Source organism: Calidris pugnax, unplaced genomic scaffold, assembly GCF_001431845.1.
Source record: "Calidris pugnax isolate Ruff unplaced genomic scaffold, ASM143184v1 scaffold70, whole genome shotgun sequence".
NCBI classification, from domain to species: Eukaryota; Metazoa; Chordata; class Aves; order Charadriiformes; family Scolopacidae; genus Calidris; species Calidris pugnax.
Window position 1 is genome coordinate 9,056,227 of NW_015090862.1, and position 25,511 is coordinate 9,081,737.

At 40.0% G+C, this 25,511-nt stretch overlaps 1 protein-coding gene across 2 annotated transcripts in view; it reads right to left on the reverse strand.

The window, feature by feature from the left end:
- The window catches only part of FBN1 (fibrillin 1), a 153,327-nt gene that overhangs the window by 21,090 nt on the left and 106,726 nt on the right, over positions 1–25,511 (reverse strand). For both annotated transcript variants that reach the window (XM_014944426.1, XM_014944427.1), the window contains exons 33-50: positions 19,318–19,440; positions 18,638–18,760; positions 16,750–16,875; positions 15,103–15,225; positions 14,399–14,521; positions 13,373–13,537; positions 12,913–12,981; positions 12,675–12,800; positions 11,130–11,252; positions 10,378–10,536; positions 9,318–9,389; positions 6,946–7,071; positions 6,158–6,280; positions 3,024–3,149; positions 2,132–2,248; positions 1,597–1,725; positions 1,225–1,344; positions 651–776 (exon numbers count right to left, since the gene is read on the reverse strand). In XM_014944426.1, the coding sequence (XP_014799912.1) occupies positions 651–776; positions 1,225–1,344; positions 1,597–1,725; positions 2,132–2,248; positions 3,024–3,149; positions 6,158–6,280; positions 6,946–7,071; positions 9,318–9,389; positions 10,378–10,536; positions 11,130–11,252; positions 12,675–12,800; positions 12,913–12,981; positions 13,373–13,537; positions 14,399–14,521; positions 15,103–15,225; positions 16,750–16,875; positions 18,638–18,760; positions 19,318–19,440 (2,199 nt within the window). The remainder of the gene's footprint in view (positions 1–650; positions 777–1,224; positions 1,345–1,596; positions 1,726–2,131; positions 2,249–3,023; positions 3,150–6,157; positions 6,281–6,945; positions 7,072–9,317; positions 9,390–10,377; positions 10,537–11,129; positions 11,253–12,674; positions 12,801–12,912; positions 12,982–13,372; positions 13,538–14,398; positions 14,522–15,102; positions 15,226–16,749; positions 16,876–18,637; positions 18,761–19,317; positions 19,441–25,511) is intronic.

Genomic DNA, 25,511 nt, shown 5'->3' on the forward strand with positions numbered 1-25,511 from the left:
TTTTCATTACTAGATGTTTAGCTTTTAGCATCTGATCTCTGTCGTAGCACCCACGTTTAGGCTCTGAACAGTTTATGAGGTAATCTAGAAGCTAAAAGACGCTTCAGAGGTCTCTAAGTGGATAGGTACGTATTGTCCACACAATACTGTTTGGAAATTTTTTCCACCCACACATCTGTGGAGGGGAATAACACATAACAAGAGTTATGGAGAATTTGATAAGTGTTAAGAACAGATTTATTCCTGGAAATACTGCCTTTACCAGCGCATTGCAGTAGTCCCCTGCCTATGTTTGCGCCCCCTCTCCATGTCAGACATGTCACAGTTTATATAGACTCTATATAGAGTCCAGGTAGCCTCAACATTTCTTCCAGGGGTGCAAGAAAGGGCTACAGGGCAATATAATTTCCTCACTTAACCAGGTGCATTTAACATTATCTTTGCCCCTTTTATTGCAATGTTCATTTTAATGACAAACAGATGTTAGGGCCAGACAGAACCTGGCCCCAACTACAGGATTATCATGTTTTCCTTGTGAAAAACACTGTTTGAGTCCAGAGTCTCCTCATTATATTAGAAACAGACAGCTAATAAGGCTTTTATAGAAGAGCAAACAAATTTTGAATTCCAGAAAATAGGAATGAACTTACCTTGGCATCGCCTTCCTGTGGAAGACAACACAAAGCCTTCTGGACACAGACATTTGAAACTACCTGGAGTGTTGCTGCATGTGCCCAGGGCACAAATTTCTGGCTGTTCCACACACTCATCAATGTCTGTAAGAAAAGTAATTAAACAGATGAGAAATAAAAATGTCTACACTGGCAGCTGCACTACATAAAGTGTAATCTTACATTATCATTGATATCTAATAGATCTGAAAAACAAAAAGGTCAAACAAAAAGGAACAGACAGAAAGAGGAGCAAGAAATCCAGGTGCAAAATTTAGGGCCAGTTTTCAAATCCTCCTGCAGTGGGCAAATCTCAGCAATGTACCATCAACCAAGCAGTCTGGGATTGTTTTCTTGGGATCAGATGAGGTAGTTCTCGTTAAAAAAAAAAGTTGGTGAAACTTTTTCTGGGAAGTGACTTATTAGTGGCTACAGTTCAGAACTGTACACTGCCACAAAGGCTAAACATTACTCATGTTCAGATGCAGAGAAAAGCGGTAACAACTGTGAGTAGCTAGGAAACGGGACAGAAGAAGGATTGTTCTATGCATACCTTCACATTTGTCATTCTGCAGGACATATCCAGGAGGACAGATACATCTGAATGACCCATCCAAGTTCTGACATGTGCCTGGTGAGCATTTTCCAGGCTCCAGTGCACACTCATTGACATCTGAAAGAAAAGAAAGACAATTCATTTGAGATAATTGCTGTTATCTCAATAAATCTGTGGCTGAGGCTGCTTCAATTTTGATTCCATCAAACTGATGGTGAAACTTCACAGGAGCAGAATTGTCCTCTTGTCATTGTTTTCTTCTGCTATGTACAATGTTGACAGTTGTCTCTGACGTCTTCTACCATTTTACTAAGAATATCTCCTCAAGGTTTGCCACAGTTTTTTTCTACCCTAAAAGAAAACACTCACCAACACAAGTCCTTCCATCCAGAGCCACCTCATAGCCATCATTGCAAAGACACTGGAAGGACCCAATCGTGTTCACACACTGACCGTTCCTGCAGAGCATTCCATTTCCACTTGCACACTCATCCACATCTACGAAAAAGAACATTGAAAGATATATAACAAACATCTGCAACAAGTGAAATTGGGTAGGTGAATTTCTGTCTTCTCTAAGTCGACACAGTAACTGATAATATATAAATAATCCCCTGTTTCAAAAGCAAGTGAGGGGAAAATACCAGTATTGGTCTATGTTATAAAATTGCCAAAGCAAGAGTAAAAAAAGGAATGGCATATATCCCATACAAACATTTAAGTGGCTATAGAAAAGTGAGCGCATAATCAAAGAGGCCTTTTCAGACTGAATGAATCAGTTTTTGTCTTTAATCACACAGAACATGCAAGATGCAATCCTAAAACAGAAAATATGGTACTAATGGTAGTTTCATTAGAAGTAGAAAAATCTTACAAATGCGTAACTGGTCTCAGCACTCCTTACCTATGCAGTCATTGTTGTGTGAGAGGATGAACCCCAAATTGCAGCGGCAGTTGAAAGAGCCAATGGTGTTTCTGCAGGTTCCGTTGCCACAGGCATCTCTCTCACACTCATTAATATCTACAAAGGAGAAAATCAAGCAGCAAAAATTTTAATCACTGGTGGGGAAAGGAAAGCCTGTAGCTTTTCCACAGGCAAAAGAAAGAATCCACTGCCAACAGAGTGAATAGAAGGGAAAATTGTTTACCTCCCAAAAATAAGATTTTACACAGGTTTATCAATTGATACTGACATCTACAAAAATAATCAATGGTCCAACAATCATTTTTCTTACTGTGACTCCTATCTCACTTTTCCCAAAGGAATTCTAAGCTATCTTTAATCATACACGTTCTGAAATCTCCTCATCTTTCTCAGACAACACTGTACTAACAATTGTGAAGAGGTTAAATACAGAATTTCCTTCTTCATGAAGATTACTCTGTTTCTGAAAAGGGCACTTTTCTGGCAAGAAATCTACCCTTCACTTACTCTGCTAACAAGCAGGCTGTATACAATTGCTGCATTGCAATATTCATCTATTAAATTTCTTGCCTAAAGGAATAAATGAGACAAAATGCTTCAGAAAATTCAAAGAAGAATGGAACATTTTCCTGAAAAAATGAAAGCATTAGCGGTTCATTAGACAGGATATTTATTTTTAAAGGTTCGCTCTACTGTAATGAGATGCTCTTCATTCATTATCAGCTTCCTAATTGCCAGCTGTGGTGTTTTTGCATCTTTGCCTGGTGGTAAATGGCTCATAATGTCAGTGTAATGCAACTCCTTATGACAGAGAGGATAGACTTAACTATCTTAATGGAAGCCTAAATACATCTTAATTTGATATACTTGCCTATACACATTGTTCTATCATCGTTGGTCTTGAATCCATTGTGACAAATGCAGTAGAAACTTCCAACAGTGTCAATACACTGCCCATGGCTGCAAATATTGGGAATTTCTTGACATTCGTTCCGATCTGAAAACAAAGCAGCACAGTGAAAGTTAAGGCCTCTAAACTACAGAGCTGGAAAGATGCATAGGCAGCAACCATGATGGCTGGAATCCAGTACACGGCCCTAATTTAAAATAGCCTTTTTAATTTATTAATGACAAAAGCGTTACTATGTAAATCTCAGAAAGGGGGCTATTTGCTTGTAAATTACCTTTTGCAACGTTTCTGGAGCTGAAAAAAATTTAGCGTAAAAATTCTATTTACCAAATACAAGTTCTTGCTGGAGGGAAAGCATATCGCCATGGCTTTGAAAAGTAGAATTAATGACACGAAATTGTATGGAGAGATCTCTGAGTGCTCTACATTGACTACGCAGCAGTTACAAAAGCCACATATAAATCACAGTTCGCATCCTTCTCATGAAAGCAACTACTTGCTTTTAGCTACGTTTGATTATTGCACAAATTGCTTGATTAACTCACAAATCATACAGGACAGAAAGGGAGATGAATCCCACACTGGTGTTGCTGAGCTTACAGAGAGATAAAATGCATTGTAGATTAATCTACTGATTGTGCAGAGATCAAATGGGTACATGCATAGATATGTGTTGCAGCATCCATGCCTCGTGCAATTGTGATTCTGTAAAGTGGATAAAGCTCAAACAGCGGGAAGAGTTACTGCTATATGGAGTCAGAAAACATTTTGCCAACAGCAGCAAACACCCAACTGCATAATTCTGCAGAGATGAGGAAAGCTATCCTGCCAGCGTGAGATATGCTGCCTGAAAATAGCAGGGCATCTATTACACTACACAACAGCTGACTGCTTCCTGTTACTCTTGTTATGAATGCTTTCAGGCAGAATCCAGGATTTTATCAATAGTAAGTGAAAGAAAATGTCAAAGAAAAACATATTTGCTGTCCAGCACATTTTTTTCCTGTAACAAATCAGAAACATGAATCAAATTAGGTCTTTCTGTTGACCACATCACCAGCAAGAGCTGGTTTGATTCAATATGCTTCCTGGTGTTTCGTCTGCTGCAGCTCCAAAATAGAGCTGAGGTGCTGCCATAAGCTTATACTAGAACCAATTTGATTTTAGTGTTCAGTAGTTTTCTTTTACATGCAATCTAAGCAGAGCAGATGCAGTTTCTTACCAAGACATCCCCAGTTCATCGCAAAACTAAGAGTCAAGTTGTTCCTAATTACAAAGAACTTCATGTACTAAATCTTATTTTCCTGCCTCTACTGCCTCTTCTCTACACTCTGCTGAGCACAGGGACAATCCCAGTAGCCCCCGTTCCCAGGATTACTGTACATCAACTGGGGCCATTAGCAACTTTGGATGGGTGTGCACCGAGGATGAGTGCTATAATGATATTGCTGCTAATTAGAGTCTAAAGGAGGCAGAAAGGAAACCAGTGCTGGGAAACATGCTGTCTTAAGAACTCCTAATCTGCTCAGCTCAAGAGAGTAGAGACACAAGCAAAACTGTTACTCTCTTTGGTGCTCTGTGGGCAAATTAATAATGAATTGAAGTCCCAGGGAAAAGTCACTTCTTTTTGGTTTAACTTCTTAAAAAATTGGGAGGCAGAATTGTCTCAAGTGCCAAAAAATAAGTTTACATGAAAAATATTTATTATACCACAACAGACAGCACCAGAGGAATGCTATTTTGATAGTAATCAATGTAGTACTCATAGTACTAGTGGCTGTGATACATCAGTTTTGATTCCATAGAGTATAAACTACTGGGGTGTGACCATTTTCCACACAACAGGATGATTGATTCAACACTGCAAGGTGCTCAGCACTCTTTGCTCTCAGCAGAGCAGTTGGGAATTTCCTTCCTTTGCCGGACCGAGTACTTTATCAACCACTTCTATTTTGGCTCTAATTGTGTAACTTTATTTTCACTAAATATAAAATAAGAGCAAAATACAGGGAAGTATTACTGTTTGTGCCAATTTTTGTTGGGTATTGTAACCCATATCAGAACCTTCCCTGGCTCTTCCTGTACTGCTGTAACGAACCCGTAACAGCAACAATTACATTAGGAACATATTGAATATTTACATGTGCCACTGCATAGCTTAACAAAACAAAGTTTTAGTTCTCATAGTAGTGTTCTGGTTGCCCCTACACCCTTTTTCCTCAAGGGTCATATGAAACAATAAAAAACTACACTGCAGGGAAAAGTACACTTCCTAAAGCTCAAGTACTCAGAATCAAAAACCCAAGGAAAATGTTACCAGTTTCCTTTGTAATTATTATTTTATTCAGAAATGTATATAACATTTACAGATGCTTGGCTCACAGCAGTCTTTAAAATCTCTGCAATTCTTCAAGTAATCAAGATAACATGAATGCCTCTCTGGATGGTGATATTAGAAGAAAGAGCAAATAGATTAGAGAACTGTAGTCCCACTCAGTTAGTATGTAAAAATAATGTTCAAGGGCTTGTTTAAATCCACAGAAAAGTTAGGAAGTTTAACAATAAGCTTTTTGAGTTAGTTATTGCATATGGCCTAGCAGATAAGTCCATCTTATCAGTAGAGACCCCAGCAACCAGTGATTTTTTTGTAAAAATGCAAGTGGCAAATAAATTGCTAAAACACATCTAGAAATTACAATAAGAATCAAAGAATTTATGCAGAAGAAGGTCCCTGTCAGGACCACAACTGAATTTTTAGTGTCAGAAAATAATTAGTCAAAATAAATCGGTCTTCCCTCCCTAGCCACAACATGGGCTAAAGGAACATGTTTGCAGCTAATGGGATTAAAGTGGAAGACAAACACCTTCTCATGTGATTGACTCCCATTTATGCCTCAGTGGGATGGGCCCACTGGTCTTCTGGGAATTACCAGAATGTTTATGCAATGCCCTAAAAGGGTTTAAGAGGAGAGTTCCTGGAGTCCAGATTATCTCCTGGTATACCATCTTTCTGAAGAGGAGATGTGCTTTTTTAGAATTCTTTTGAAATCTACTACTTTTTGTAGACCCCCATACAAACAAGCCAACATCCTCACCAGTGCATCGGCCAGTTGATGTGAACCTGTAGCCAGGTTTACAGTCACAACGGTAGCTACCAGCTGTGTTGACACATTCTGCATTTTGCTGACACACTGGTCCATTTTGGCATTCATCAATATCTGCCAATACAAAAAGGGAATTTGATTGTTATGGTAAGAGAAAAAGACAGCAAAACCACCTGTTTTTTTTTAGTGTGAAGATTATTACCTTACCCACATATATGAATTTCTTTCTAATTCTGAAAAAATAAATATATTGATGAAAGTACAACACATTTAGGCATCTCCCTGACATGATCCCAAACTCACATGCTCCCCACTTGTAAAATTCATTCCTATTTAACTCACACTGCTGTCTTCAGTTTCTCCATTAAACTGACTAATACAATGCTAGGAAATGATTAAATTGGGAAAAAATTACCATGTGTTTATATTACTGAAATCTTTGTTCCATTAGAAAAAAAAATATCTTGGAATAAAAAAAAATTGTGCTCATGATCTGACTTCAGACAACTACTCTGTTCTTGGCTTTACTGTCAAATGTGAAAAACAATGTTTCTTCCCATGACTGCTGACTCATGCTCCTTCAAGGTGTTAGATGTCTGATGGAAAATACAGTATTTTCTATGCAAAAGAATTCAAAACGTCTTAATTAACATAGACTTACTACATTGATACCAGTATTTTCCCCTCATTAAGGATGACTTGCAAGTGTAACAGATCTGCCAGTGTCTGAATTGCCAGCCGGTTAAATCCCATTTCTCTGAATGGGATCAGCACTCTACCTTCACAGATCAGTAGCTTGTCGTTGTAGAAGAAACCCACTGGACACTCGCATCGGAAGCTGCCAACCATGTTTATACAGATCCCATTTTCACACACTCCAGGAATCTCTCTGCACTCATCAATATCTGCAAGAAGAAATTTTTTAAATACTCGTAAACAGCACTTCATGAAATCTCCTGCTACAGAATACACCCTATTATGCATTTTTCCTTAAGAGAATTATTAAATGTATAATGTGAGCATCAGAATTGTCCAAAATGCAACAGACAGTGAGTCATTCCAACCTGTAGAAATGTAGGTGTTTCCTGTTTTGTCAGGTTCTGACTCTTCACTGTAGCCAAGATATAACCTGCCACACAGGAGTGCAGAGGGTAGCACATGTCCCTCCTCGTCTGCCGCCCACAGCCCTGATGAACCTCCTTGATCTCCCCGAGTGTTACACTGGATTTATTGGGAAGGGCCAAACAGAGAGAATGTACCTGTCTTTGGTTTAATACAGGAGTACCATGATTGAATGAAAACACTTGTCAGAATTAGTTTTGCACCATTTTACCCTTGTTAATCTGAAAAGACTTTCATGTTTTTATGTAACAGGTTGAAAGTGCCAATGCTAGGTAACATCTGAAGTGCTGCCAACATGCTAGTAATTAGATTGATTAAGCCAAGCAACCAGAGCATGCCAATGCTCCATATACACCAAGGTTAAGTAACGGATTTTGGCAGCAGAAAACCCCAGCTGCTATTACAATCGTATGTCTTGCCTGCTGGGTCCTTAAGTTACGCGTCTTTAATATTCTGACAACATGAAAGACTTCAGAGACTCCTCAAAAGCCTCTCCCTTTAGTAAAAATTGCCACATGCACTGATGTACACAAGACAGAGAATATGGTGGGAAACTGTCAGCTAACATGAGATTCCATCAGATAACATAAATTTTTAATTTTTGCTGCTGGATCAAACCCTTAATTTCCTACATTACATTCTGTTATTCTGAGTCCTCTGATTATATAAAGGATGACTAAAAGTAGAACTACTTCTGTCTCTGAAACAACCACCTGGAGTAAGTATATAGAACTTTAATCCAAACAGAAAAGTAACATCATGTAAGGACCATAACCAAGGATTACAGGGCACACAAAGGGCTGTCCCTGCAGAGTAGGTGCTGCCTTGTTCCCATGCCCTGTGCCTACAGATGTAAGGGACAGGAGAACTCCTGCGCAAAAGCAGCAGGTTGGGTCTACAGCTTGGTGAGACCCGCCAGGATCCCGAAGCAGCAGGGACAGCCTGTGATTCGCACAGCGGAAAGCTGCATGTGCATCAGTCTCACCACAGTGCTGGATGCACTGGGATGTACTGGTGGCCCTTCTGTTTCAGTTGGCTGCTGAATGTGCTTCGTTCTGTGACGTGGCAGGGCAGACAGCACAGACTGCAACATGCCTGGCACGCAAGTCAACTGCTACAGATGCAGCTTTACCTATGCACTTTGGAGTGATCCAAGACCTCCCTGCTGATGCTGCTGAATGGCCCAATTACCTCCAGTAGACTTGGCAACAATTTGGGCTAATGCTAATAGCTAGAAGGGGGAACTTTGCTTCTACGAAATGACCTGGTAAATAATAAATACTGTACATTTCTGTATTGAACTTCATTAAAAATTACACGCCCCACTTTACTAAAAATATTTCCATCTAACCAGCTGAACACTGCGTCACAACAGCAGCTTAATGCTAAAGGACGTGATTACTGCCTATACACTGTCTCTGTTTGTTACAGGGCACGTTATCTGCTTCTTACTTGCATTTTTGTGTTAATAGAAAAAAACAAGGAGTCCCATTAGGGATTTACTCAACTCCTTGTCTTAGAATTCCTCATTCTCTCCCTCTTTTTGTTTTGCAATTTGTTACTCACGATTCAAATGTTACACACAATAACATATGTGAGAAATATTCCAGCTGAGCAGAAAAAAGGATTTTTGTGTCAAACCAATACACAGGGGAACTGATGTGAAATGTCAGATTAAATCTCTCCTTCAGTTTGAAGGAAAGACTCCTAATTCCTCTCAGCCCAAATGTTGGTTGGCCTTACTCCCAGACCTCTTGTTCTCGGTATTTGTGCCCTGCTCATGGAGGCCTGATTACAGTTTCTTTGGAGCTCTATGTTGCCTCGATCCCAAGCAGCAATGATCATTGTTACCAGCTAGGAGGAGCTAGGCTGAAAGTTTGCAGGCTCAGACTAAAGCGGAGGGTTGAAATCCATTACACTGTTTAGCTGTTACTCCTCCCGTGAAAAAATAATTGGGAAAACAAACCTCCTCTCTTTCCCTGTGCAGAGGTAGCATGGAATTTACTTCAAAATAGAAATTACAACTCACCAACTGGTAATCCTGTATAAATGTCAATGAAGAAGCCAGGCCTTTGACTTCCACAGAGTGTGGAGAATTCATCTGCAACCAGAAAACAAAGCAGCGATTATAGTATTTGGAATTAATCAACAGTCAAAAAACAATCATTACATCCTTTGCCCAAGAAAATTCTTCTAGTCTTTCAGCACCTGCAGGGCACACAGAGGTATGCAGACCCTTCCACGAGGCTCACCGTGTGGTGTGCTTAGTATGCACTTGGGTTCTCATTCAAAGGCCATTGAAATTATTAAATAAAAAGATGTAGAGGGCTTGGAATCACATGCTGATTTTGCTTTGCATATGCTTTTCTCTGTGCATTACAGTTTTTACATACAAGTCCAGATATGACTTTTAAGAACCTGAACTGTAAGTTGGAAGTTATTCAAGTAAGTGTCTAGAAAGTTTGTTCTTGAAGCAAACTGCCTCCAACCAGAGTGGCATGTCCTGAGCAGCTCTGCCGTGTCTCAGTGGAGGAGTCCTGTATGCCCGTACAATTCGGTCAGGTATACACCTACATCTGACATTTAGCTGCTTGACACAGATCATTCCCAGGGGACACCAAGGTACTTCTCTAAACCCATGGCTACCAGAAAGGTCCTTTGTGGCAATTCGCAGTCAAGGCACAGCACAGAAGACACTGTATTTGTTGGAGCAATGCCAATAAGACCTTGATCAGCACCTCAGGACTGAATCAACAAGCACTCGCAAAGAGACAGATTAACCAATATAGAGCATGAAGTCTCCCAGACAGGGAAACTGTCAAAAAGGAGGCACAGCCCAGCAGCACCAACACAAACTACTCCACATATGCCTTCATTGTGACCAGCATTGATCACCTCCAGGCCAAAAATGTAATTAATCTCTTCATTTTAGACACACAAGAGCAAAGAGCAAAGAGCAAAGACAAAGAGCACATCTCTAGCAATGTTAAACCCACCAACATAGCACATCTCTAGCAATGTTAAACCCACCAATAGTAATTATTATGTTACCAAGGCTTTCAAACAGCTTTGCAATGCAAAAAACGTACCAGTGCTCGGGATAGGACATTGTTCACAAGGCCTATTCCACGCACGACCAATGTTGTAGGAACAGCAGCACATCTTCTTGGTCATATTAAAGAGCAGCTCACCATCACAGGTTTGATTGTCAGCATAGTAATTTCTGTAACACAGACTTCTTCTCATATCTGTGAAAATGAAGAAAAACCCAGGCTAATGCATTAGCAACTCTTAGAGAAGATGATCTACCTGAACAGTTTAGGAGATACCGCCTTCAAATATGTACGTTTCAGACACCTGTCAAGGAGATGGTGCAGCACTGTAGAATACTACAGATAAGCTTGTCCCTAGAAGCCTACTGTAAAAGTATGCAAAAGTGTTTGCAATACAAATATTCAAGAGCAACCAACAAACTGTAACACTGATAAGACTCAGCAAAGGATTCAATATTGGCCTTCTACCCAACATTGAAAAGCATGAGCTTGTTTATGGTTTCCCCTAAAAACTGTACACAGCCTGTGACTTCACTAAACTTGGAAGGGATGAACACAGAAAATATCAAATTAAAGGAGAAATTCTGCTGCGGTACTGAAAGATCTGTATTAAAAGTGATCGGTCTTGCTTTATTTTATAAAATTAATAAAAGAAGCTAGATCTTTCATTTAGTTAATTATTGTATAACTAAATTGAGAGAAATCGTTCTCATTTGTGCCAGGTAAAGCCCTGGCCCAAAGCACTAAAATGAAGCTTTTAAAAAACCCAAACAACAAACAACCCATACCCATGCAGTTGTTTCCTCCATTGACTTGCATGTAATCAGGAGGACAGATGCAGGTGTAGTTCCCAACAGTATTGTAACACGTGCCAGGTCCGCAAATGCCAGGTGTATCACACTCATTCACATCTAGAAAAGAACAAAAAGGCAGTGAGTGGCCACAGAAGCTTTCTCATTGTGCTTCCAAAAACAAAAATGTCTCGGTAACACTTGAGGTAGGAAGGCGCTGGTGGAGGAGAGCTGAAGGGACTCTGAGCAAGGTCACGGTTGACTGAAGCCCACACAGAGAAGGAAGTGGTGGCACAGCTGGCCACAGAAAGCCTGGCTGTGGTGCAAAGATGGGAATTCTGTTATGTCTAGGTAGCTCAGAGGAAGCAATTTGATTTTTGCACCTGTTGCATAAAAGTAATATTTGAGGATCTCATCCAATCTAGCTTCCCAGATCTGGACAAGAACCAAACTTGTTCCCTGTGGAGTGTCTGTTCCAATAAAGAAGGATGATAAAACAGACCAACTGAATGGTTCAGGTCTGTTTGACTGGGGAAAGTGAGCACAATATGTCATGTTTAGGGGCACATCAGGGGGGACAAGATGTCACGTCAGAAGATATTTAGATTAGATACTAGAAAGAAATTCTTTACTGTGAGGGTGCTGAGGCACTGGAACAGGTTGCCCAGTGAAGTCGTGGATGCCCCATCCCTGGAAGTGTTCCAGGCCAGGCAGGATGGGTCTTGCAGCAACCTTCTTTTGTGGGAGGTGTCCCTGCCCATGGCAGGGGGGTTGGAACTAGATGATCTTTAAGGTCCCTTCCAACCCAAACCATTCTATGATTCTATGTTTACTTCATCAACAGATTTTGATGATTTTAAACCTTTGTGTAAAAAAAACCTCAAGCAACACTGCCCACAAAAGACCTCAGTTCCCAGAACTTCAAAAGTATTTCACTAGCCTTACCATTTTAAAGTATCTATGACAGACCTCTAAGGAAAAATACAGAGGTAGGTTTCCTCTTAAACATTGTTGAGCTATATAAGCACAATATGGAGGAAATGTTTTGGTTCAGCCTTAATTTAGGACCTCAATCTTCTGCATTTCTGCAGTGTTTGTCATAGGCATGTGTGTCCATACCTTTTTTCCACTGCTTATTTTCTCTCCTGCTCATCTCAATGTCCAATTGAGCACTGTAACCAACCTAGCAGACTCATGGGGCACGTTTGTTCTTTATCTGACTGCTTATTCATTACCCATTACTAGACAGCAATTTTTTTATAGTTGGCTAGTTAATTATGTTTTTTAAAGAAAAATTGTTGGATTTTCTTGTTTTGATTGAATCTGATAATTTGAAACAAAAATTTGCATTTATTTCAACATAGTGAAAAAGGAATTTTCTCTCTTTCAATGCAAGACTTCAACTTCTTCCAATTTTCCCACCTTTACACTGCTTGGTCTGGTTATATTCCTTTTCAAGGATAGATTAATTCTTCTCCATATTGATCTGTCATCATTTTATAAGAATAAAAACAGAAGACTAGTTAAGTGAAGGCTACGTACCATCGCACACTCGAGTCTCTTCATTCAAATAGTACCCTGATGGACACTGACACTGGAAGCTACCAAATGTATTAATACATTTTCCACCTTGGCAAAGTCCAGGCAGTTCTTGACATTCATCAATATCTGTTTAAACAAAACCACAAACATTTCATTCATTTTTTTTTCCATGAAAAAAATGCTCACTGAAGAGTTTCATAATTCTAGATATGAAAATATAGGAAAACGTAAACTTTACCCTCTAATATAACTGTAATGGGGTTTGGTCGGAATCCTTCTCCTCCAGGGCAAAGAACCTTATATTCAGCTGAAAACAAATATAGATTTAAAAACTTAAAATAGCAGAAACATTTTCAGCACAATTTTTTTGGAAAACTAATCATATTGTTACAGGTAATTTAAATGTAAAGTAACAAAGTAACCAGATATAAATATTAGATTTTACTCTGCAACATCAACTGCTATTCCATTTCATAACAGTTTTTTGTGTAACAGCAAACTTGCTCAGAAGTGATAATAATATTCTGACTAAACCTTTTTGGAAGACTAGTGAAGCTTTTGGTTAAGACTGGTGGAAACCCACCCCCTGCATGTAAACAATAAACCATTATACCAGTATTTGAGTTACCTGGCTAAAATAGAAAAAAAAACAATAAACACATTATATTGTTGTTTTTAACCCAGGAAAGCTGACTTACTTGTGTTCACAAGTGGGCAATGTTCACAGGGAACTCCCCAAGCTTTGCCCAGGGAGCAGCAGCAGGAGGCCTTGGAAACACCTACTCCAATCTCATTGCTGCAGAAGGTGCCACCGTTATCCCCACGAGTTTTAATGTCCAGGTAACAGTTGCCAGATCGTGTATCTATTCATAATGCAAACAACAAACATCTTATGAAAGAGGAAAACACAACACGTTATTTCAGGATGATGGATACCTTCAGATGGCTTTTATTTCTTGTAGTACACCCAAGGAAAGTAACTTGCATTGTCCAGGAAGGCATATATTTTCCCACTCAGGTAAGACAGTGGTGCCCCACCTCTTGGCTTTGTTGGATATCTCACAAAGTAGGGAATTCATTCAGCATGACCTAGGGCAGTTCAGCCAGGCCTTTTCTGATTTTGATTCCCATTTTCACCCACATTTGTACACCCTTCCAGAAACCCACTGCTTTCTCCTCTCCTTGAGGTTAACAAGCATGAAAGCATCTACTAAATGTTAGGAATTTCAAAAACATTGGAATTTAAGTAGCATCCCTACGCCCTCTCAAACAAACAAAAGCCAAAAAATAGCAGAGGATTACTAAGCAATTGGAGCCTAATTCAAAAGCACTTCCATGGGTCATGAAGCTGCACCTAGCCAAGCTGCGCTCAATGCTCCAAGAGCATGGGTGGCTTTATGCCGCAGCTTCATTTGCCTGCCATCTTGGGGCCAGCTGGACGTTGTTTTAAGCTTGTTGAAATTTAAAATTGTCTCATGCCTGCTGTAAATTGTGGACAGCTGTAACAAGCCCCAAAGGGTTGGTTCTGGCAGCTGGGCACTGCTGGCATGCTACATCACTGGACATACTCCCTCTGCACTACTACAGCTTCTAAGCCAGGGGGAGTCAGGTGGGAGTTGCAGAGCTTTCCAAAACTTTGTTGTGCCAGCCCTTTCCCATGACCTGTGACTTTATTCCTAAGCAGTTAGCTTTGCTTGTAAATCACATAAGGAGTGGTCCCTTACCAACGCATCCAACTCTGGTGGGATTCAGCTCAAAATCCGGAGGGCACTCACAGGTGTAACTACCAGCAGTATTGATACACGTGCCACTAATGCAGGTTGTGGGATCTGCACATTCATTAACATCTGCAAGAGAAGACAGCACATGGTAAGTGAATACTCAAGGACAGTGCAAACCATCGATATATCAGGTTATCATAGGCTGACCACCATAAATCTATTAGATATGAGATACTGATTTCCAGAAAGCTCTAAAAATATATATAATCATTTTGGAAGAACAGTAGTCTGAGATGAATTCATCATTTAATGGGGGAAAAAAATGTTTTTCCTGGAAAACCAATCTATGAACTAATATTCACATAAAGTACTAAAAAAGTACTTAAGGGGAAAATACACCACAAGGTCATAGCTTACCATCCGGTACTGTAAATGGAAGCTACAAAGCACAACACATCTTTGCCTGGCAGAGGTAGAGAGACCAAAGGGTTCTCTCTGCTCTGTTCTCCCCCTTCTTCTCTTAAGACAATGGGAGGTCAGGGGGTGTCAAAGGAGGGGAAAGAGGAGTGTAGAAAAGGTGAGAAGGAGAACCTTGTGTTATACAGTAGGGAAGCCTGATTTTTGTAGCTTTTTAAAAGAATTGCCTAGGGGGCTGACTACAACACTAACAGAAAATCAAAAAGTACGTTGTTCAAAAATGGCTTTACCTGTGCAGTTACCACCACTTCTGTCCAACTCGTAGCCCACTTCACACTCGCATCGGAAAAGTCCAGGGAGGTTATGACAAGTACCATAGACACAGATGTTAGGAAGTGAGCACTCATCAATATCTGACAGAGAAACAGGAAGGGAAAAATATGAGATTTCCTTATCTTTTTAAGATATAGACAGAGAACTGCAAAACTGTTCAGAAAACATGGATCTGGAAGCCAACTGCTCCTGCACACTGTGTAATACCAGAAAAAATAACATGCAAGATTTATGTTTGGAGCCTAAGGAACCTAATCCATAACCTTTTTTATGGGGCAAAAGACTCTTTCCAGTGTCACTGGAAACCATGCCAGAAACAATCTGAACTTATTAGTGGACTAATCTGACAAGTGGTGAAATTAAACATGGCAGGAGATACGCTTTAAAAAATGAAGTTCATTCTAAATCAGCAGTCATCTGCAAAAGGAAAAGCTTGTGCCCAAAGGTGAACTTGATGCTCATCTTGGGGTTTCTGCATTTGACAGATCTCAGATCTCAAGTTTGGCAAGTGGAGCTCACTCTTTTGTGTCTTTTGTCCAAATCACTGCATCTGATTCAGTACTTACTGAAAGCTTTATGCACTGCACAAAGAACAACCAATTTGATACAATAAAAAAGTGTGTGTTTATGAAGGACCTTAAAATACTGCATTTAGTGTACACATCTGAGACATCAATGAAAGTCTGTTTTAGCAACAGGAGCTAGGTTCTATATAAGCTATTTAAAGTTAGCTAAAAGGTTTGAAAGTAAATTGTTCCATGAAACATTATGAAACCTCATAGTGTTTTAGTTTACATGAAAATTCACTCTCAAATTATTTTTCTTGGTAGATTACTAAAAAAAATATACAGAACACTTTTCAGGGGAAATAATCCCATTTATAGAGATGTACTTATGAGCTCCATCAAATACCAGTGCATATGAATTATTACTATGTCAGAAGATACGGCTGCTGCTTCTTGACTGACTTAACTGATTAGTGTTGTATCAACTGAGGATTTCAAATGTTACAATCAAATACATGATCTCAATCATGTTGGTAACATTCTTATTATTTGATTTTTGTGCTTCTTTGCATATGCAAAGCTCTTATGAAAGCATTGTAAACAGTTAACTGACAACTCACTTTCAAAACTGAAATACTCATGGAATTTCTGCACGGCTTCAAACTCTGATTCTGCACCTCACAGAAGGTGTCACTGTATTAGCTACCAAATCAGCATTTTTCAGCTTCATATACACCAAAGCACAGTAACAACTTTTTCTGTTTAACCATTATGATAAAATCAAGGACTGAGTACAAACTGACCAAGATGAAATGGTAGCTGATAGTGCCACTTGGATCACCAATCAGACCCACAACTAATATGTTGTAATATAGGCTCCAAAAAGCTGTTCCCTCTTTATACAATAGGTAGACCTATCATATAAACACCTAGAGGCCCATAATAAATATAAAAACAGAAAAAAAAGCAACTACTATTGACAATTTTCATGCAGTTCTCAATACAACCACAACTGCAACCAACTGTAGAATTTTTCAAACATAAAATATTATTAAGGCAGAATTTGTTGAGTGTTGTTTAAAGCTTACAGAGAATTACCTTCACATGCTTTCCCATCTGGGCTTGGCAAAAATCCCATATCGCATTCACAGCGATATCCTCCAGGAGCATTGAGGCACTGCCCATTTTCACAGAGATTCAAGTTTTCTGAGCATTCATCGAGGTCTGTAAAAGGAAGAGAAATTGCAGGTTTACGGTAAACATGGCTTTCTCATCAACATTTGTTTCAGCGGAAGCATACAGTGTTCCAAGGATTTTAATTATGCTAGTGGCTGTGAACACTTACAGAAGACACTGCAATCTAGTTATGTGCAGAGGCTATTGCATGTAACAACTTGGTACATTTCTTACATGTTGAAGACAGAGCTTCTAATCAAAAGAAAAACCAGAGAGGTACAGGCTCCTAAAGTAACTACAGTTAATAACAATTGGAGGCAGTATGCAGGGTCAAATTTAGACTCAGAATGAGCACGTGAATTTTATTATAGTTATTGTTTCTATTACAGCAAAGCCTAGAGGCAGCAATTGAAAAAAGAAGTTTACTGTGCAATGAGCAAACATATGGTAATAGGCATTCTCCATGTCAAACATAAAAAACACTGACAAAAAGTGGCATGGAGGTGAAAACAGCTTGATCAAAATTAAACTGCAGGTTAACAGCTGATGAGAAAAACAGCCTTGCTACTGGACTGCACTACACTTCAGAGAGATTGTGGCCCTTATTCTCTAGCTGAAATTTTATACATCACAAAAACACTACTTGTTGCAACAGAGTCTGGCTGGCACTGTGAGCTTGTAAAAGGCCATGGCTGCACTACCAGGGTGAATGCTGCATGCTTTGGCAGAGGGCTCACAGAACACTTGCGTTCCCTAGTTTGAGTCTCAGCCACCTCTTGAACAATAAGGTACTCAAATAAAAAAATAAATAATTCTACTGAACGCAGAAACTCTGTAAGCACTCCATTTGAAAGATGTAGTTTATAGACTCCTGGAAATCATCATATGGGAAATTAACAAAAAGCACTAGGTTATGAATGCCTCTATGGAAGCTGAATCAGATTCAAGAGTAAATTATACGGAGAGAATTAAACAGAATCCCAGGGTTCATTTATAATTTGAAATTATAAATTTAGCCTTAAACCTGCTGAGCCAGATTCTCAGATGCCATAAAAACCTGCTGTAGTTGACAGAGTGCTGCTGATTTGCAACAGCTGAAGACCTGGCCCACCAGCTGTCCATCGTATGGCTTTATTCTGAACCCTCCATGTCACCACCAGCAACACTGATATCCTTAGTGCAAGAGCAGGCCTCCTGATGACTAAGCTTACATGAGCTAATCAGTGCTTCAAAGCAGAAGACTGAAGTGTGGGCGGGAAACATCTCTATAGCAATGTTTTATAATCACATTTACAGTTTATAAAAAGAGGTTTCAGAAGCAGCTACTTCCATCATTCTACATGTCAGCACTGCATCCTGACACCATCTCTCAAGATGATGCAGTAAAAAGGGCAGACAGCACACGCTCACTTGTGGAAAGAACAATTTTTTGTACACAATTTTATGAAGTAATTTTAATATATGTGCCCTATTATTTAAATACTAAGGTGGGTAGCCAATGGACTGGTTTACTAAACAGCCAAACCATATGATCAAGCATTGTTTGAATGTTTGCCACCCACTCCAACTAATAACAAAAGCTTAATGAAAACTTGCATTTTATCAAGTGAAAAAAGGGCCTGCTTTAGACCAAATATAACACACAGTATCTCTTTCAGGTTATAGCAACTTAGGTGAAGTAGAAGACAATGGAAGATGACCTATTAGAGAATAATTTCCAATGTTTAAAAGCTATTTTTGTGTATTGAATCGTAGACTTAGTGGCAGGGGACCACTGAAGGTCATCTACTGATTTCCTAAGAAAGCTCACCTGTACAAGTGAAGCCATCCCCAGTATAACCCTCCTTACACAGGCAGCGGTAAGAACCCATTGTATTCTTGCAGTCAGCATGTGGGCTGCACATGTGGGTTCCATTGGAGCACTCATCCAGATCTTTAAAATAATAAAAAAGAAAAAAATAAATAAAAAAGCAACATTAGTTAAAAAAAACACACCATGAATACAGACTTTAAATACCGTGTGGCACACAGAAGCTCTACTTCAAATAATCTTCCATAATAAAACCCACACATACGTGGGGTCATCTGACTGGAAAAGCAGGCACAGTTTATTCACAGCCCAACAAAGAAGTCTGACAAGGTAACTGTGAAGGAGGAAGCTGCAGGGCACTCTCAAAACTAAGATCTGTATCTTGTTTTCATCAGGAGCACCAGGAGAGCTCTCACTGCCTCCCATCAGCTACACTCAAGGGCATAGCATCTCTCTCCGTGGTCCATTCTATTTTCACCATCTCACAAGCCAAACATGAGATAATGCTGATTTAATAGTGACTACGGTGGAGAATTTGATCCAACAGATCAAGTCAAATCGACCCAACAAGCTTGAAAACCACTTCTCAATTTGTAGGTGCTGTATTGCTTTTTTCAGAATGGCTGGGACCCAGTTTTGGTCTGACCTTACAAATAAATACAAATGCATATGACTCTCACCTGTGCACTTGATACCGTTTCCAATCCAGCCAGGGCTGCAGCTACATTTGAAACTTCCTGCTGTGTTAGTACATATGGCGTGTCTATCGCAGTTATGGGCTCCAATTTCACACTCATTGATATCTGTAAAAACACAGAGATGTTTGAAGAGCTCATGGATCAAACTTTCTCATGTCCAGATAACTGATACTGGAATTTCTCAGGAAAGACAATGTGAACATGAAAGCAAGCCTGTATTTTTTTTATAACATGACATTTAAAAATGAAGCAGAAGAGAAATAAAATCACAACAAAGGAAAGCAAAGAAGCATGTAGCGTATTTCAAACGTGCTGCCCCACTACCTATTTTTCTGATAGGCACATAAAGCAGTTCTTTTGCACTTCACTCCAAACTCCTGGTAACTCTTATATTCAAGGAGGAATACAGTAACTCAGGGTTTCCTTCTTTTTCTATCTGGTGCACTTAGAAAGAATGTGAGGCCTTTGGGAAGAAGAGGACTAGCATCCATAAAGATTATCACTGCAGGTGTTCAGTGTCCTGGGATGTACGTTTGTCAAGCAACTTTGCAATAGGTTATGGGTCAAATTTGATGACGACGAGCTGCTTTGAGGACCTGTGCTGCCCTGACAACAGGGAAATAGCAGTACAATTTACTGGCTTGCATCTTGCCCATACCTTAACCCGCCCATCCTGGACTCTGCAGAGTGGGTCTTGGGTGGCTCTACATTGCATGGTTTGCTAAAAGGTCTCAGAGGCAACTCTGCTGCCCAGGGATTCCTGGAATGCAGCCCTCCCACAGCCCCCACTGTATCTGCAAGGACGCTGATGAACACCAGCTGGGTACTACCTGCAAACTTCTCCTAGGATTAACCCTAGGCAGTTAACCAAGCCAGGTACTGCTTTGTCAGAGACTGTATGGAAGGTGGAGGATGGGCTGTACAACTGTATTTAACGTGACAGCCAATGGACACAAACATCATCAGGTATGCACTTTATTAAGAACTCAGGAAACCTAACACTGTGGAAAAAAGTCAGCATCCTTGGAGACACCAGGCAGCAAGTCATCTAATCTTCAACATAAGCATTAGTGCCAGCACATTCTATTTCAGTACTTGCTATTTTCACCTTATTTTCATTCTTGCGCATTCTCTGGCAATGTAAAAATGTATAGACAGAAAAAAAACCAATTCTTCCTTGTCACAAAACAATATTAATGCCCCATACAAGTACTTGGAGAATGTATAAACTCAAAGGCAAAGTTTTGAGAAATTACTACTGGTAACTAAAACAAAACTGGCAGGAATTTTGTTACACATCTGAGCTACGGATTTTACAGTGCTTTCTGTAACTGAGCCCTCTCTAACTGTGCTTTACTTCCACGCAGGTTGTACATTATCTAGAATTCACACTAAACCACTTAATATTTATATCTATTTTTTCTGCTCTCCCAGGTGCCAGTAAGGCAGATTTGGCCGCAGTAAGCCAAATCATCTCATTCTGTACAACAGCTGATGGGAAGGAAAAACAAGCTCACAAACTCTGCATAATTCCACACACAAAAACCCAGCTCATACCCCTCTTGAGATGATGATGAAGAAAAAGCATCAGCCATCAACCATGTAACAACTTTTGGGGTTTTCAGCCCCAAAGCCACAGATCCCAGTTTCCCTACCATTGTACCTAAAAACAATTAGTTCTTCAGAGCAAGAGAGTGGAGCCATCAGGGAAAGTGGCCAGGTACTATCTTAATAATTTCCTTTGTAACCTTTTATTAGGTTTTTCTACCCACCTTTCCTTAGAAGGGCATCCTTTCTCTATGCCCGTACATATATTTTTGCCTTTTCAAAAGCACACGTGACTCTGAGAAGCAGACAACATATGTCTGTCATCCTAAAATTAAATACTCAAGTTCAAAAATCACTCAAACTCGTTGTTGGTTTCCGGGTTTTTTTTGGTTGGTTTGTTTGGTTTTGCATGTGTTTGGTTTTTTTAAGTCTGCATAGTGGAACTGTATCCAATCTTACTTTTCTGGGTTTCTTTCTAAATGAGGCATTGCTCTAAATCAAAACCCCAGACATGAGTATTCCCATAATCTGAATGCTGAAGTCTAGATACAGATCTAAATCTGGCAGCTGGAATCTACTATTAATGAATGTTGACTGCACCAACAAGCCTGAAAACATGCAAATGGTCACTTTTTAAAACTTACAAAAAGGCTCAGGAGCAGACAATCTCAGAGCATATTTGCATTTAGCATGTGCAGAATCTCATATGAAGATAACATCACCCTAAACAGGAAACGAGTGTCTGTCAAAATTCTTAAGGGTGGTCAGAAAAAAACACACTCATTTTGGCTTGGACTGAAGGGAAAGACTATAAGGAATTTTGAGAGGTCAGCTACAGTATACATTGACATAAAAAAGCTGAGACAAACACTCTACATTTTAACCTTTACATGATTTAAAAACCCAAACCGTTAAACCACTGCTAACATCAAGATTGCACTGTATTTGATTATTTGATGCTTTGAAACATACAAACAATCACATGCTTCCTTATACCCTGCAGAGCACAACAAAACAACTCAAAAATATCATCAGTGGAGAGAATTCTGCCAAGAATTTTTTTTAAACCACCAGCAAACACAAACAGAAACTTGCATGCAAAAGCTACACCACAATGAAGTCATGCTCAGGCTCAAATTTAAGGCAATCAAAAACAAATTTTCAACTCTACATAAAGTGACTGTGGGGTCCGCCCCATCCCAGCCCACCTCCTGCTGACCTGCTAACACTTTGCACCTGAGAGCCCCCATTAACATCTCTCAGTGGAAAAGCAGCATCGTGACACCGGTGCCCTTGCACTGGACACTTGGCTCCCCCATCAGCTGTTAGACAGATGCACTAAAATGCTTGGAATCTTCTGCAGGATGAAAGTTGTGAGTGCAAGTCTATATCCAAACACGGGTATTTATAATGGTATCAACTTTCTTACGAGATCATCCACTGAAATGCCATTCCACTTGCTTTGAACAAAATCCTGAAATCCTTCTCAGCTTTTTTCCAGGAAAAAAATTCAATAGATTTCAGTGGTTTTTGCCTGGGTAAAGATCAAATAGGGAATGCAAAATATATTTTCTAATACCATATACCTTTACAGGGACATTGCGGGGCTTATTTCATTGATGCACGGAAAGGTTTTCAGATACTTAAATGAAAGCTGATTGAGGCATATAAAATACCGTCACTGGCTTTATCCCAGATTTTACTTATTTTCAAAGCTATCTGCATTTAACTCAGATGTTGTTTTGCTATAATCCCTATTCTCTCCTTTCATTGTACAGCTGAGTTATAAGCCTAAATTTATTGCATTCCAATTATTTCCAAGGCAAAAGATATCTCAGACCAAACACGGTCCTGTGTAAACGGGGCAGTGAAATCAATGGAATTTATGCCTGCTTATACTGGAGCTTAATATGGATTTATGTTGCCATAAGTATTGAATTATGGCTTCACAGAACGAAACAAAAAGGAGAAGTTGAGCTCTGCAGGGGAAAAATTAACTCACCATAAATATCTTTAATAAGAGCAAGAGTCCAGATTGTGCTGTCTGCATGGCAGTACAAACAGTACTACAGTCTTCAAATACTCCGACTATTTTCTTGTAATTGTTTGAAGAGAAAGGCATTACTCAGTCTGAGTAAAGGTATCATGACTCAAAGAGCACACAGGAGGACACTACCCAAGTCAGGGTTTCATACAATGATGGCCTATTCCCTTTGACTTTAGGGGGATTTTCACTAAAGATTGAAGGATTGAGTCACTGATTTATATCAACCTTCTCCTTCTGCCTCCAGTATGAGGCCGTGACAAGCCAAGGAAAATAAAGACATTCCAATCCGAGACTGACACTGCATCCTCAGCCAGTCCCATTGTGCCCCAGTCCTGCCGCACACATGTTCTCAGCTTTGCAATTGCACAACTCCCATTAGTACTAGGGGAGTTGTCTGCCTACAACAGATGAGAATACGCATGATAAATAATATGCAGATCTGACATCATAACAATCCCAAGCACTCTGGGGAAAAAAACTGTCAGTCACCCTACTTTGTTGGCTCCTTCAGTTCTCTTCTCTGGACAAATATTTTTTCTCTCAAGCCTTTGGCAATTAATAAAGCGTCTCTCCCATTAATCACAGAGGCACAAATTTTTAGGGGTGTGGATGTGCAGCAAAAATACATGTCATATATACCTGTCATGTTGGCACTATGCTTGTAAACGTGGCAACCAAAGGAAAGAAACAGCTAGCCACTATCTGCACTGTGAATCTCTATTCAGTCTGGAAGTGGATCATTAAACTCAGCTGAGAGAAGCATGGGGCTAAGTCACTGTATTCTCACCTATACTTGGAAACACCCAAGTCCTTCTTCTGCATTTGAATGAGTGAATATCAACTGATGAAAATTCACAAATTCATCCCAGGACTCTGCACACCATTTACGTTTTCTGTTAAGTTTTATCGGGGCTTCAATAGTCTATATGGGTTCTTAGCAAAGTGTGAATTTAATTCAGTCTCCACCTATAAATCAGTACTGTTTGTCAGGAATTATACAAATCCCTTAAGCATTTTCTGACTTTTTAAATTTTTTGGCACTCTCTGCATATCTGTGCATTTTATCGCACTGACGTTTCACTGGTATTTCAAGCCTGGGTCCAATTCCCACAGGGCCAGTCGTCTGGTGGAAGTCACAAGGCATTTCCTCCTCCTGGGTTGCTGCCCATGTAATCAGGTAGGTAAAAGGGAAGGCTTTTCAGAAGGAGAAGACTGTGAATTTCAACTTAGTGCTCATACAAGTAGAAAAATACATGGAAACGTTCCCCTCTTCTGATCTTTATACCTGTAAAATGGTTTTCTCTTCTGGAATCAACTCTTGGATTTTATTCATCATACTGCATCATAAGCACCTCTTGGAGTTGCACATGGGGCAGTTCAGTTCTTGCCTGCTATCCATCCTTACATCATCACCCTGGGGCGCAGCGTGTTATTGCTGGACAGATGCCTACTCACACTACACTCCTTCTGTAATACCCCCAATTTGGCGGGCAACATCTTAATATTATTATCTTCTGGTATTTGGCCTGACACAGCCAGCTCCCAGATTCATAAGGGGAAATGTATTTGTTTCACTGATACAGAACTCTCTTGTGCCATCAAGCCTGAAACACAATGTATTATTAATGGCCAGAAGCCAAAGGCAGGGGAGAGAGGCAAGCACGTTGTATACAAGTCACAAAACATTATGGACCTATTTCTAAGGGCAACTGACAAGGCTCACCTCTTCCTTTCACCACATCAGGTGTTCTTCTCTTTGTAACTATGTTATTGTCAGCCATGCAAGTATGCAGTATGCACTCACTCCTTTATCCACTATCATCAGCATTACTGGATGACAGCAAGCAATGTTCAAGACCAAACTCTTGAACATCACATCCCACACCAACGCAGCAGCTGAAATTCTTCTAGCCTTTCTCCAAATGGCACCAGCATGGCCCTTGCAGAGTCAGAGCCTGGACTCAGCCTTCCAACTCCCTAAGCCTGCTGTGGAGAAATCCAACTGACTTTTAAAGCACAGTTATTTTTGATCTCTTAACCATCTCATGCAACTTCTGTCCCCAAGTTCACCTCATTCAGTCTGACTTGTCCTCTAGGACAAGAGGAAAAGGCCTCAAGTTATACCAGGGGGGGGTTAGATTGGATATTAGGAAAAATTTCTTCACTGAAAGGGTTATCAAACATTGGAAGAGGCTGCCCAGGGAAGCAGTGCAATTGCCATCCCAGGAAGTATGTAAAAGATGGGTAGACATGGTGCTTAGGGACATGGTTTAGTGGTGGTTTTGGCAGTGTCAGGTTAATGGTTGGACTGAAAGGTCCCTTCCAACCTAGATGATTCCATGATTCTATGACTTTGTGAAGAGCGCCCTGAGCCTGTGCAAGCACAGCTCCACTCATAGAGAACAGGAGATCTGTGCACACAGCTGTAACTGGCAAGGATGGATGGGAGAGAGTCAGAGAGGAATCTGCTCCTCTGTGAAAGTATTAGAGCAAGTAAATCTAAGGTTCTACATCAACAGTGAAATACTGCAAATTTACAGGCAATACTCCAGAGGGGTGATGAATCACAAAATACAAATGC